Genomic DNA, 16,152 nt, shown 5'->3' on the forward strand with positions numbered 1-16,152 from the left:
GGAAACACGACTCCTGGCTACATGTCAATATCCATGGATTAGGTTTATTTGACAAGTTGTAAGAAACACTTTCGAGTCCAACCTTTAGTGTAATTCGTTTGTTTTACTCGCGTTTTCGCAGTTTCCTCTATTAAAGCCAGTCATGCAGCAGGTTCTTTTGCCAATCAGTCCAGCTGAGGGAGCGCGCTTTCAGCGGGAAAGTGACGTCGATGGCTATGACGCAAATCTTCGTTGACAGAAATGTTGAAATTTAATATTTAGTATACACATTTTTACAGCATTGGAAAACGTTAAGAATGTTTGTGTCATGTTTGTCCTCCTACAGAAACCATATGAAAACAAAAAAATATATTTTTTCCATTTTCATACATTTTTTAAAAAGCTCCAGGGAGCCACTAGGGGGGCGCTAAAGAGCCGCATGCGGCTCTAGAGCCGCGGGTTGCCGACCTCCGGTCTAAGGTGTCCCCTAAATGTGTCTGTGAAGTTTCAGCTCAAAATACCAAATATGGTAATATGGTAATATATTACCCAAATATTTTTTTTAATTAATTTTTTTAACTGCCTATTTTGGGGCATCATTAACTATGCACCGATTCAGGCTGCGGCCCCTTTAAATCTCGCACTCCCCGCCCCCGAGCTCTCAACTATAATACAGTGCATAAACAAAGTTCACACAGCTAATATAACCCTCAAATGAATCTTTACAAAATGTTCATCATGCATGATGCATGCATGCGTCGGATCATGTGAGTATAGTATTTATTTGGATGTTTACATTTGATTCTGAATGAGTTTGATGGTGCTCTGTGGCTAACGGGCTAATGCTACACTGTTGGAGAGATTTATAAAGAATGAAGTTGTGTTTATGAATTATACAGACTGCAAGTGTTTAAAAATGAAAATAGCGAAGACTCTCTTGTCTCTGTGAATACAGTAAGAAACAATGGTAACTTTAACCACGTTTAACAGTACATTAGCAACATGCTAACGAAACATTTAGAAAGATAATTCACAAATATCACAAAAAAATATCATGATATCATGGATCATGTCAGTTATTATCGCTCCATCTCCCATTTTTCGCTATTGTTCTTGCTTGCTTACCTAGTCTGATGATTCAGCTGTGCTGCTCCAGACGTTAATACTGTCTGCCCTTGTCTAATGCCTTGAACATGGGCTGGCATATGCAAATATTGGGGGCATACATATTAATGATCCCGAATTTTTGGTTCAAAATTTTTATGAATTTTACTGGTAGTTCACTGTATGAATAATTTTTGGGTTTAATATGTCACAGTTTACTTTATTTTGCTATCAAAAATGTTTATATATATATATATATATATATATATATACTACAATTTAATATAATAGAATTTAAATCTAAATTATGTTTGAATATATATATATATATATATATATATATATATATATATATATATATATATATATATATATATATATATATATATATATATATTCAAACATAATTTAGATTTAAATTCTATTATATTAAATTGTAGTACAGGTGTATAGAATGAGTAAGGGTCAAAGGTTAAGTTGAAAAATGTTTATCAGTAAAACGTATTAAATTGCATTTCCTTTGTTTTTGTAACAACTCATGTAATTGAAATAAAGCTGAAATAAAAACAAAATTAGATAAAATAAAAATGAAAAATGAAAACTAATTCAAATTATATATTATAGTATTTATTCATAATACTAAAACAACTCTGACACTATATATATATATATATATATATATATATATCAGTATTAAGATATATTTTTCTTAGTGATTTAATTATTCATCCATTAAATAATAATATAAAATAATAAATATAATAATTAATCATTTTAATTAATGATAATTTAATTAAAATTATTTTTTTCTCCTCTTAGATTTTTTTTTCTTTTAGAATCAAAGAATACAGATAAAAGTGTACTTACCGGCATGATAGTCTAGACCCACAGCGAACAGAGTGCCAGTTAGCGGCATCAAAACTTCTGAGTTATCACTGGGATCAAGAGACAGTCCTCTTATACCTTCATTAACGGAGTACATCAGGAAAGACTGAAGACCTACCAAAGAGTCAACCGGAAAAAAAAAATCAAATGAACCCTGTTCTTAAAAATAATGAATACCTCTGAGATCCAAAGGTTAATTACATACGTACGCTTAGGTCAGAACTAATGGCCATACCTTCACAGGTAGAGCGGTCCGGACGAAGGTTGTAGCCTGTAGTACAAGAACACATCCGAGTGGATTCAGAGGTGGGCAGGCACAGCTGGGAACACCCGCCGTTGTTCGGTATGCAAGGATTTCGACCTACGAATACAATTACTAATTAACGCACTCATCATTCGTGAAGGCGAACAGGTGTATCTAATGCAAATCTGTCAAAACCTTCTAGCTTGTGTACTTTCTTAAACCAATTTCAGGAACATCACAAACACAAAAAGAAAAGAAAAAAATGGTAGCGCTTTGACTTTGTTCCTCGGACACCTTGTCAGAAACACCCCAGTTAGCTCATTTGAAGTGGCGTAATGAGACGGGCCTTCGTTCCCATGAGGTCCGTGTCAGAGAGATAAATGAGGGAGCTAATTGGTATGAGGAGATTTGAGAAGGAAGCAAAAAGATTTACCTTAAAGAGCCTCTAATTGCCAGTTTTTTTAATCCTAATAGAGCGTTGAGAGGATCACGCACTCCTCTGCTAATAGACCTGTCAGTGATATGAATGTCCCTCACCATAATTCATAAAGAGCGAAGAGCTTTGACGATGTATGGCTGTAGAAACGTAACTGCTGTCCAAGTCATGGTCAACCTCACCTCGTAGAAATGACAAGGATTTTTTTTTTTTTTTTTTTTTTGATACCATTGAACTTTTATAATTCGTGTCACCATTTTAAATATGTTCAACATAAAAGAACAAAGAAACTAATTACAAACATATAGGAAAACAAACTACAATAGAACAAAGACAAATAAAACAGACCTACCTGAAAAACTTCAAACACTAGAAATAAGAAATAAATTGTGAAAAGTAATCAAATGTATAACTTAACTGCATAGTCTTCACTGTGTAAATTAAATATACATTTATTCTTATTAAAGTTACAAAAGTGATTCAGTCAAGATCAGTGAGAGATTGTCTCTCTTTTGTTGTCTGATTAACATTAATGTCACAGACGACAGCAGGTATATTAGACTGCAGTCACTTTAAGACCGAATGCACGGATCCAATATACTGATTCAGTTAAGACTTAAATGACTGTGTTTACGAGGATACTTGCAAAGACGGTCATTTTGACACATAAGTATGTGTATTTAAATGTTCAAGCCCAATTGTGGGTGACAAAAAGAACTCTGATCAGTACTCACACGCTCTATGAGCAGCGGCTTCATGTGCATGTGTCTCTCAGAACAGCAGACAGCACTCAGAAATAATTTTTCAGACAGCATGCACACATAGCAAAATGAGTTATATTGCACTTCAACAGTTTAAAATCACTTGTTTTAAAACCACAGTGCTTAAAAACATATGCAAATAATACGTTTTGTGACGGCCCAGCACAGTAATGTCATGTGAGCATAACTGCGATAGAGGCAATAATCCAAAATCTCAACCAACTGACAAATTTCTACCGGTTAATAGTGACTACTGGTATATTGCTCACCCCTATTTATCCATACATAAAATTCTAGAAACATGTCTAAAAAAATCAATGAAGGGAATTCAGTGACTAAAAGGTGTGGGAACCTTTAATATTGCTGGTTCTTGTTGCTGTTTGTGAGTGAACAAACGTAAATGTTTTTCTTTTTGCTTTAAAAGAAAAACAGATTTGATCTTAATCACTTTTGTGAATTTTGGGTTTTATTTGAGACAAAACATTCAGAGATATGTTTCTTTTTACCTTTTTGACTGTCTTTGTCATACACTTTGATGTGGACCACGCCTGTGGTCTTATTCCGAAGAACCGTCAGGTTTTTTCCGTCCCTCTTGTTAATAATCCCCAGCTGAGCAAGAACATCGTCCGCCCACCATAACTTCCCACCTGGAGAGAAAATATGTTTTTGAACACTTGGAAAAACACTAAAATCTCTAGTTAACAAGAAACATGCACATTAACTTTTTTCTTTCTTTTTTTTTCAACAACAATATTTCAAGTTAAAATTTATGTGAAAATAAAAGAAATGTCACCATTTTGTTTTTCAAAAATATTTCTGAATAAGCATTTTGCCTGCCCTAATTTAATTAAAATGTCATGTGAGTAATTTTCTACAATTTTAAAATACTTAAGATTAACATAACATTGGCTCAACCAATAGCATGAATTTGGGGCGGGACTATCTGTTTGTCAAACCAATGGAAGACAAAAGGAAACCTGTTTGAAAAACAAAAAATAATTTCTTATTGAATATTTTAATTTTAAAATAATAGAATACAATTATATAATCCAATTATAATCCACAATTATATTTTATTGTATTATACAGCATTTATTAGTAAATATTATTATTTAATTATTAAATATTATTATTTATCATTTAAATATTTATAAATAATTAAAGGTGCCCTAGAACTTTTTTTAAAAAGATGTAATATAAGTCTAAGGTGTCCCCTGAATGTGTCTGTGAAGTTTCAGCTCAACATACCCCATAGATTTTTTTCAATTCATTTTTTTATTTTGGGGCATCATTATAAATGAGCCGATTCAGGGCTACTGGCCCTTTAATTCTCGTGCTCCACGCCCACAGAGCTCGTGCTTGCATGGGCTGGCATATGCAAATATTGAGGGCGTACACCCCGACTGTTACGTAACAGTCGGTGTTATGTTGAGATTCGCCTGTTCTTCGGAGGTCTTTTAAACAAATGAGATTTATATAAGAAGGAGGAAACAATGGAGTTTGAGACTCACTGTATGTCATTTCCATGTACTGAACTCTTGTTATTTGACTATGCCAAAATAAATTAAATTTTTCATTCGAGGGCACCTTTAATATATTTCAAATAAATGTATTAAAATAAATATTACTTAAATAAACATTCAATTAATAATAATAAATGTTTTTGACCTCTCAGTTAATAAGGGGTCATAAAAAACATTCATTTTAATAAAAGAAATAGAAAATGCTGTTTAAATAATTGGTTATGATCACATGGAATAGTAGTACATCTTGGCATTTATTATATAAATACATACTTGTCCTCTCTGAAACTGAACTAGGATGAAATTGAGCTACTTTACTGATGTGTCCACAACCATGCTGTATTTCTTTGCTGCGGACTAAGCCCTATAGCGTGTCATCTCAGCCTTTAAGAAATGGTCAACACAGAGAAAAACATCCAAGACTCAGTGTTCACACACCGTCTGTGATTACACATCATAAAAAGGAATGCAAGTATGCTGCAGTCTCCTAACATCGCTTTCCCCAGTGACCCGCACTGCTCACGACGAGCTACACACTTCTTTGCCCGTATTACTTGCGAGTCGTGTCTTAAATTGAAGGAGGAGATGTCCCTTGGTGCCAAACCACACCACCATACCTCTGTTCTACCCACCCTCTCAGCACTTATGAATCCCATAGGTGCGAGCAGCGGCATCTTAGTCTCCTGGCAGCCCTGAATGGATTACATACAGACGCCAAAAGCAAGCAGGACTATTCTTAGCGTTCGGCCTGAGCGGAAGCTATCAGCCATTGGCAGACATAAACCCAGGGAAAATGAATTACGGAGAACAGTGTATACTTCACGTAGGGCACAGTGGAAGATCGTTTAGATGCTCCGTGATGGTGAAAGTTCCTGAATGGAGTTAGGGTACATATTTAATTTGATGCAAATGAAACAAGGCTGGAAATGTGTCAACCTGTAGATTATATATATATATATCTGTATATATATCTCTCACCGAAAATTACAATCAAGTGCAAATTAGCAGAACATCATTAAAGGGTTAGTTCACCCAAAAATTAAAATTCTGTCATTAAGTACTCACCCTAATGTCGTTCTACACCCGTAAAACCTTTGTTCATCTTCAGAACACAAATTAAGATATTTTTGATGAAATCTGTTGACTCAGTGAGGCCTCCATTGCCAGCAATGTCACCGTCACCTCTCAAGATCCATAAAGGTACTAAAAACATATTTATGAGTACATGTGAGTACAGTGGTTCAACCTTTTCAACCTATAATATTTATAACCAATATTATAAAGCGATGAGAATACTTTTTGTGCGCCAAAAAAAAAACAAAACAAAAAAACGACTTTTCAACAATATCTAGTGATGGCCGATTTCAAAACACTGCTTCATGAAGCTTCTGAGCTTTACGAATCTTTTGTTTCAAATCAGTGATTTTGGATTGCGTATCAAACTGCCAAACTGTTGAAATCACGTGACTTTGGCGCTCTGAACTACTGATTCGAAACAAAAGATTCGAAAAAGCTCCGAAGCAGTGTTTTGAAATCGGCCAACACTAGATATATGTTGAAAAGTCGTTATTTTTTTATTTTATTTGGTGCTCAAAAAGTATTCTCATCGCTTTATTATATTAAGGTTGAACCACTGTACTCACATGAACTGTTTTAAATATGTTTTTCGTACCGTTATGGATCTTGAGAGGTGACAGTGACATTGCTGGCAATAAAAGCCTCACTGAGCCATCAGATTTCATCAAAAAATATCTTAATTTGTGTTCCGAAGATGAACGAAGGTCTTACGGGTGTAGTACGATATGAGGGTGAGTAATTAATGACAGAATTTTCTTTTTCAGGCGAACTAACCCTTTAAATAGGCTGCACTTTATTTAAAGCTCTGTAAACCGTTTGGTCAATAATATGGTACCATTATACCGAAAACATCATGAAAATGAGCTAAAAAAGTTAAATATAAGGGTGCACTCTTTCCTCAGAAGACAATTGAATTTATGTATATTTATGTGTATTTTTTGTTGAATGAAAGATTCCAATTGTCACTGTTATGGCATTCAGACATCAAAATGGTTCAAATTAAGTTCTAGTTTCAATAAGTCCACATACATTAAAAAATACCTTTTAATGGGGTGCACATTTTCACAGCACTGCACAGGCTTATTTAACCTTTTTTTTTCATTAACTTTCCAGCAAAAATAGCTATATTGTGATTTGTATAGCGTTATAATGACATCAAATCTAGTGTAATGGAGGCTGAAGTCTTTTTGTCCACTGACACTTTCATCATACATAAAAGTTGTTGAACAAACAATGTACAAATGAGCTAAAAAAGTTAAATATAAGGGTGCACTGAATTTCACTGAATATAAGACCACTGAATTCTGTTGATATTTGTGTTGAATAAAAGATTCCGAAGTCCAATTTTCATTGTTAATTGTTAAGTTATAAGGTGTTCAGCCATCAATATAGTTCAAATAAAGTTCTAGTTTCAATAAGTCCACATACAGAAAGAAACAAATGGCGGTGCACTTACTTTTTCACAACACTATAATGGCATGATCATAAGGGCTAATTTCATACCTTTTCATTAATCTTTCTGCAAAAAATAGCTATATTGTGATTTAAATTTCATAAAATCATGTCTTTTCATCCACTGAATCTGTACGACTTTCATCATACATAAAAGTAAAGTAAGTTTTACCCCTCATTTTCATTCATCACATTAAATATTTCTCAAATAAGGTCCAGAAGTTCTTCAAGTGGAAGAACGAATAGACTATGCCATATAAAGACAACAATGACAAAGAAAATTAAAATAGAAGAGAAGTCATTAATAATTCATTATCTCTATACTTGTTTTATTACTCCCAGGACGGCTAGCAAAAAAACGGGGTTAATTAGACATTAATATTAAACAAACGAGTGTAATAATCAAATGGCCATGAGATGAGAACCCAGAATGTATCGAAAAAGGCTCAGTTGTTTCATCTGAAAGAAGAGAAAGGAAAAAGAAAGGTGGAAATAAAGTGAGAGACTGAGAAATAATGTGTCTTTAAATGACAGCCAGTGCGTTTTTGTCACCAGTTTCTCTGGTGTATGATTTCACAACAATTTTTTTTGTTTCCATCTTGTTTGATTCAATAACTTTTATGTGCCTTCTAATATAAGGCTCTACATAACAAGGCTGTTATATAGTATGGCTCGTATATAGTATGTTCAGTGAAAACAGGCTTCAGCCATCACTCCATTACCATCTCGTAGCCGCTGATTGCTGGGATAGTGTTCAGTGTGATTGTATTAGCAGTTGCCGACATCAGTATCTGATTGTGAGAGGCTTTGAGAAGATTATACAGTAGAAGCAAGAACAAGTTGTTCTTCAGGGTTTAATCAAATTGTTTGGAATTGCATTTTATTAAAGTTAGCGGTGGACTTGGCTGGGTAGATGATTTATTTGTTACACAGTCCTCAAGATTCAAGATCTTTTACCTCAGGTTCATTGTACAAAATATTACACAGCCTCTCCTACTGAGAAATAGGCGTGGGCGGAATAAGTTAAATTAAATGAGTTATAATTTATATGGCTTTAAAAATAAATGTCACAATATAGTTGTTTCAGTATAATATGTTAGTTGTTGGAAATGTAATAAAAAATTATTAATATATTATACAACCATGTTGTGATGCCTGTGGTTGGATCATATACTGTACTCATAAAAATACTAGCATACACAAATGTATAATTGTATGCAAACAATGTCATATTACATTACTTTCTATTTTATATAGAACTCGATGTACAAAAACTAAAAGATCATTTATATTTTTAAACATTTTAAAATCTGATCGGAGGAGTTACATTTCAAGCCATTGTTTAAAAAAAAACTCATAATCAACATTTTTTTATTAATGCACCAATTTATTATTAATAATAAATATTTTCTTAATATAAATGAATTGCTAGTAAATTTCATAATCGATTACAAAAAAACAGCAAGTTACACATTGAATTTAATGTAAAATTTTGAGGTAGAAAGACTATTAAAAAAAGACTATTAGTACTATTTTCTATTAAAATGTACTGCAGTAATCTTTATTTTTTTTTTACAACTTTGATTTTTTATTTATTTATTTATTTATTTACAGTGAACAAACATGTTTAAAACCTTGCTTCCACTCATTCGGGACACGTCCTGGTCTTTAAATAACGTGAAACTGTCCTGTCCACTCAGCCCAGTGATGCAATATCTACCCAAAACACAGCTGAATTTCTATTCTCGCACAGTATATACCTACAGTATCAGGATACCACAAACCTCTATAATGATAAGTTAGGCATAATTAAAACGCTTCCAGATCTTCTCTCCCTGGGAAGTCAGGACATTTTATCTCCTGAAAGCTGAAGGTGAGATATTTCAAACAGCAGAATTGATGTGTTTAGCTGATGATCCTCTGGTTTTGAACCAGCTGTTTCACTCATAAACAGATTAACGTCGATCGACAAATGATGAAAAATGGGCACTGTGCTCCCAGAACCCTTTTCAACAGATTTACTCACCAGGTCAGAAGAAACGAAATGATGAAAATAAAAGGGGAAAACGGGCAAGTGCTTCATTGAGTTTATTTTTGTGAGAGAAAGACAATGAAATTAAAACACTATCTGCTCTCGGCAAAAAAGACTTAATCTTACTTAATCTTATTGTGCACAATCCATCAATGCAGTTTACAGAGAGAGGGAAAAAAAGTATTTTATGAAATTATAACAAATTTTCCATCTCTGAAATGATATTTTCAGATATCATTTACTCCCCATTTATGGTAGAATAAACCAGTAACACCTTACAGTAGGGTTCCATTATTTAACATTAGTTAGCATGAACTATCAATAATAATATATATTTTTTTTTTAAATAATCTTAGTTAATGTTCATTTCAAAATTGACTAATAGTTGTATTTTTATTAAAAAATGTTAAAGGGGTCATGAATTGAGAAATCAACTTTTCTTTGAGCTTTTGATATATAAGAGGTCATCGTACTATAAGAATATCCTGTAAGTTTCAGAACTGAAAACTTCATTGTTAGTCCAATAAAAGCTTTTATTGACACCAGGCCCAGCGAACGACTGATCCTGGAATGTGCCTATAGGTGAAACCTCGCCTCCGCAGAAGAAATCAACACCTAATTCATCACTGCAATAGAAGCCCCACCCACTGGCATGTTAGTGAGATGAGGAGAAGAGAAGAGCAATGCAACAGGACAAAAAATAACATTCCCTTAAAAAGGATCCTTATGCTAGGAATACGGTTATTTATTTTCAACATTGTGAATGTCTCAGTTGAGCTTTATTTATTAGTATTCGGTATTTCACTGGGTATTTCAAAGGGTTTCTTTGGTAAATCAACCGCATTTCAGCGCAGGCTTTGCACTGATATGGACTTTTACAATATGGACTCGACAGTAAAGCAACAACATGTAAGTAACTGTGTCATCTGATATGTAATGATTCATGTACAGTCAGATTTGTCTATGTGTCAGTAAATCAAACCAGTGACTAAATGGTCAACTTCACGTTGTTTCACTTAGTAGGATGAAAAAAATCTGTTATTTGGACAGTGATTAAATTATATAAAGAAAGCAATCGATGAATGCTCCCTTTGCAATCGCTGGAGCTGTCAATCAAACACAAGTTTATCAGACTGAGTTTTGGACTCACGCCAAAACTCCCGTTTGATTCAACGAATCTCGTTGCACTGTTAGTTACAATGAAAGCATTCGTTAGTGTACAGAAATTGAGTTGCAATGATGAGATCACTGCTTTCATGCGCTCAACAACATGTCTGTGATTACCCAAAGTAACACAAAGCAAAGCTAAAAAAAAAAAAAAAAGCATAGCAAAATAAAACAAAACAAAAGCAAAGCAAAGCAAAAAATGAGATCACTGCTTTCATGCGCTCAACAACATGTCTGTGATTACCCAAAGTAACACAAAGCAAAGCTAAAAAAAAAAAAAGCAAAGCAAAATAAAACAAAACAAAAGCAAAGCAAAGCAAAAAAAAAGCAACAAAAAAAAAAAGCAAAGAAAAACAAAACATCTAGCTTTGTAGTCAGCAAAGTGAAAATAAAATCTTGATGCTAGTATATTAGGGCTGCCACGACTAAAGATTTTTCTAGTCAACTATTCGTCATTAATTTAAGCTATTAGTCGACTAATCGCACGTTTATATCAATTTAATTACTTAAATATATACTGAGGAGAATACTAAACATAATGAGCATTTAATATATATAGGTGTAATATTTAGCCTATTCCATACTCAAAACTTTGTGGTACACTCATAAAGCCTGCCGCAAAGCACCACAAAAGTAATTATTATGAATGTGTTGGGAAAAAATAGAAAGGAGACATCTGAATCACTTATTAATAGACCAGTGGTTTTGAGTCCATGTCAGCTGCAAAGATGAAGTTGACGATGCTGCCTCGCCATCTCCGCAGTATAATGAACGAGCCTATAAAGAGAAATGCACCTTTCATATGGATTACATTAGCAGAGAGTATTTCTTTTCTATTTGAATTGGTTAATTTAAAAGTAGACATCTCAAGCTTTCTATAGATATATATTATCATGTCTGTGAGGCAAGTACTGTAGCCTATACACTGAGTTTCAATTCATTTATGTGACGTACTCCAGTTCAGGGAGACAGAGACGGCAGAAAGCGCATCCTGTTTGTTTTCTTTATTTTACAAAAGCACATTTTCTTGCACATATTACTAGTGTTGTCAAAAGTACCGACTTCGGTACCTAGTCGGTACTGAAATTTAAAAAATGTGACGCTTTGAGCGCTGTTGAGTGGATTCGTAAACATCTCTGATTGGCCGTTGTTTTCACGGCTCATCGGATATGTCTGTGATAGGCTTCAATGATCAACGCTGTAAAAACGTTGTAAATAGTCATCAATTAATCTCTTCACTAAGTGCTTACACAGATACACACGGGAGCGTTTGAAAGCAGGCGTCTATCGCGGATCGGTCCACTGTTAGACGCCTGCTTTCAATCGCTCGCGCTCCCACTTTCAAAACGCTTTCAAATTCAAACACTTCCGTGTGCTTTCAAATGCTCCCACACGTTGATCATTGTAGCCAATCACAGGCATATCCGATGAGCGCGTCAACACAATGGCCAATCAGAGATGTTTACGAATCCGCTCAACAGCGCTCAAAGCATCACGTTTTTAAAATTTCAGTACCAATAGGTACCGAAGTCGGTACTTTTGACAACACTACATATTACACAAATAAAAGTGGACCCTTTGCAGTTTCGAATGATGTATTTAAAAAAAGAAAAAAAAAAAAAAAAGTATTTTTGTTTCTGCTGTTATCAGAAAAAATGCAAATGATTGCGCCGACGCCTCCATGTCATGCAGTAAGCGTGTTATACTTTAGCTTCCACACTCCACACAAACACTTGGATATGTGCCTAATAATAGCACACATTTATCAAGGTAACAGCGAGCAGCCAAGTAAAGTTGCTACTACTTACATTTCAAATGATAAGCCATATTTGAGATTGATGGATAAAAGTAAGTCAAACACTCGGATTTCCTTCCCAACATACTGTAATTACCACAAGGACCCCTCTGTTAACGATCTGTTCCTCACGGACTGTGTGACTTCAGGTTTTTATTTATTTATTTATTTAATTATGTTTTCTGCAACTAACCAACTAATAATATTTTGGTCGACTAAGCCTCTTCTAATGATTAGTCGACTATTAGCAGCCCTAATAAACATACATTTTTGAATATATTTGACCACAGATTGACCAATCAAGTATTCCAGGAGTATCACACAAATATAATTTCCCAACATATCTTCACTTTCTAATCATATCCAGAAGGCTAAAATCAAGTACGTCCTACATTATTTGCATCTGAATTTTCAGTGTAACTTAGAAATAAGCCATATTGCACATGTTAAATGAGTTGAATACCATTTTACATTCACATTTGCTTATTTAGCAGACACATTTATACAGAGAGAATAAGGAACATCAAATCTTTATTGCCAATACTTTTTCATTCGCCCTTGGATAAAAGCACCTGCTAAATTAATAAATGTAAAAGTCATAATAAATCTTCATGATTTCTACTGAAAACCAACCGTGAGTCAGAAGGCACACATAAGATGACAGAACAAATTCATATCTGTCTTTGGCCAAGTCTCAAAACCGGCAGAGCTGCCACAATCAGCAAACGCAGCTGTGAAATCAAAAGTTGTGAGTCATCAAAGTTCAAGAAAAAAAAACCCATGTCAGAACATGAATAGTGTTCTGATTCAAACCCTTTGGAAACAACAATCTCCCTCAATTGATTTGTAATTGCAGTGTACTAAAACAGCTCTACAATTAAGATTTAACAAAAACCCTGGAGCCCACATTCAGCATAAACACTATTCCTTATCACTCATACACCGCTGTTCAGAAACCATTTATACTGTCTATCACCGTACTAATTAAATAGCTCCATTATTTGCTCTGTTATAATTAACCTTACTAAATTAATGCTGGAAACAGTGAAAACAGCTTTAACTCACCCATCACTGCTAATGCCGTGGCTTTCCGTAGCTCTTTTTTTAAGCTGTCAATCACGTCCAGGCCACTCCCATCCAGGTTACACCTATTAATGGTTCCATTTCCGGAACTTATCCAGTACAGCTTGTTGGCCGAGTAGTCAATCGACAGCCCTAAAAGGCACAAAGATGATATGAAAACATGTAATGGGATCATTCATTCAAACATGAAAACAATTATTTTAAATAATATATACATATATGCTAATATGCTGTTCATTAGCATAATTATTGTTCTATTGAACTTTCTACTACTCAAAGTTTTCACTAAATTAAGCAGCACAACTGTTTTCACCATTGATTATCAAAGTAATAAATGTTTCTTGAGCATCAAATCATCATATTAGAATGATTTCTGAAGGATCATGTGACACTGAAGATGCTGAAAATTCAGTTTTGCCATCAAAGGAATAAAGTACATTTTAAAATTCAAATAGAAAATGTTTATTTTAAATCGTAATAATACATATTTTACAATATTACTGTTTTACTGTATTTGATCAAATAAATCATTCAAATATGAGACAATGTGGGTTTAGAATGATGCAAATTATAATATTCTTCATTTTTTGGTGAACATTCCTTTAACTCGATGCTAACAACAGAGTAAATAAAATTAAATAAAATTAATAAAATTATCAAACTAATAATTTTATAATTAAATAAAATTATAAAATTATTAGTAAATAAAATTATCCCAAACTTTATTATTTGACCTTATCTTTTTTCCAAGAGATGTTTCTGTTAAACATGGCTAATTTAAATAACAAAGAATTGAAAACTGTTTCATCTCATGAATATCAACACGCATTGTTGCTTACAAAATGTGTCTAGTTATTTGAAATCTGAAATTACCCTACGGCAAAGCATGTTTATTTGCAGCACAGCATAAATAGTGTACAAAAAGAGTTCAAAAGGTTGTTTTCCGTTTTTATATCCTTCATTCGCAATAATCCCTCCTTCACATCATAATGATAACTGCTGTTACTTAAGATCTGGCTCAGGCCATAATCACATGTACTGTGTGTGAGGGATATTTTTGTTTTAATTATGAGCTGAGAGTAGAACCAGGAACATCTCAGAGAGCTCTAACAATAATACCTTGGGCTACTTTAGCTCTCAGACCAAATTACAAATTAAAGACACAGCCTAGAGGAAGAGGAAGAATGAGTAAATGGTGCCCTTATTCTCACATGCAGTTACAGTATGTGCATGTGCATACAAATGGCCATGTAATTTTGCTAATGTTAAATAGATTGTTTAAAACAAAAACAATAGCTTTATTAAATGTTTTTGCAAATGAAAACAAAACAGCACAGAGAAAAACTAAAATCAAAGCAAAGAAAAACAGCTAGTGTTGCTAACGCCTTACTCTATGGTGTTTGCAACAAACCAACAAACCAAAACAAAAGCACAAAGCAAAACAAAAACCAAAGCAAAGGAAGCTTAAAAAACAACTAGTGTTGCTAATGCTTTAGTCTTTTATGTTTGCAAATGAAAAATAAGACAAAGCAAAGCAAAATAAAACAAAAAAACAAAACAAAAGACAAATACTCTATGGTTTTTGCAAATGAAAGACAAGACAAAAAGCAAAGCCTTGTATGCTGTTAGCAAATGAAAAATATAGCAAAACAAAAAAAACCAAACAAACAAAAAACAAACAAACAAAAAAACAAAAAAAACAATGCAAAACACAGCTAGTGCTATGCTCTAAAGTAGACCTAGAGGAATAGGATGAAAAATAAAAAAAAACACACACACCACAATAGTTCTGTTACAAAATCAAATAAACTGCTTTGCTGTGTATATACTGTAGGTGTTGGCAATTCAGAAGATGAAGACAGACAAAGGCAGAATCAAAAATAATAATTCCACAATCAGGCGATAAGGCATAATAGCATGTAACCACATACACAAACAACAACCGACAACAGAGAATGAACAGGGAAGAACTTAAATACACAGTGGTGATGAACTAATGATGAGCAGCTGAGATGAATGGTTAGTGTCCATGGAAACAGATGAGTGGCGGGAAACTCAAACAAAGGAATACATGTGACTGATGGGAAAAAACTGAAAGTCCATGAAAACGAAACTAAGGATAAACACAACTGTATGAGTGTGACAAAAGGCAGCTACCTTTTAAACTAACATTAAACTAAAGTGCTCTACATGGGTAGCAACTGTGCAGAAATATTGAATGAAGTGAACCGGAGAATAGATTCACACTGAATTCCAAGAGAGTTTGAGAACAGCATGTTGCTAATTGTTTGGCTATCACCAGACCAAGCTCAATTTAAAATTGAACATAGTTTGCTATGTATTTCCTACTGCACAAGAGGCGTGATCAGCGAGCATTATTCAAGCAAATGGATAGTCCGTTAAACCAATCAGATCAACGATCCGGGTGACGTACTTTTGCAGAGCGACGCGAAAACTCCAGACAGGTTTAGTTTGTATTGGTTTGTAGCATTGATCAGCGGTTTGCAGAAGCAGCAATGGCATCGAGCGATTTTTGCAGGTTGTGCAAAAAAACATGAAAGTGAGTGGTATTTACACCCAGTCGAGCGATTTGTTTGCTAAACTAAAGAAGTCA

General features: G+C 33.9%; 1 protein-coding gene across 1 annotated transcript in view; it reads right to left on the reverse strand.

Annotated features, from left to right (window-relative positions):
* Positions 1-16,152, reverse strand: part of lrp1ba (low density lipoprotein receptor-related protein 1Ba) — a 306,610-nt gene that overhangs the window by 135,277 nt on the left and 155,181 nt on the right. The window contains 4 exon segments of the mRNA XM_048163800.1: positions 1,951-2,082; positions 2,204-2,329; positions 3,916-4,056; positions 13,521-13,670. Of these exon segments, the coding sequence (XP_048019757.1) occupies positions 1,951-2,082; positions 2,204-2,329; positions 3,916-4,056; positions 13,521-13,670 (549 nt within the window).

This window comes from Megalobrama amblycephala, linkage group LG2 (genome assembly GCF_018812025.1).
Source record: "Megalobrama amblycephala isolate DHTTF-2021 linkage group LG2, ASM1881202v1, whole genome shotgun sequence".
Taxonomy (NCBI): Eukaryota; Metazoa; Chordata; class Actinopteri; order Cypriniformes; family Xenocyprididae; genus Megalobrama; species Megalobrama amblycephala.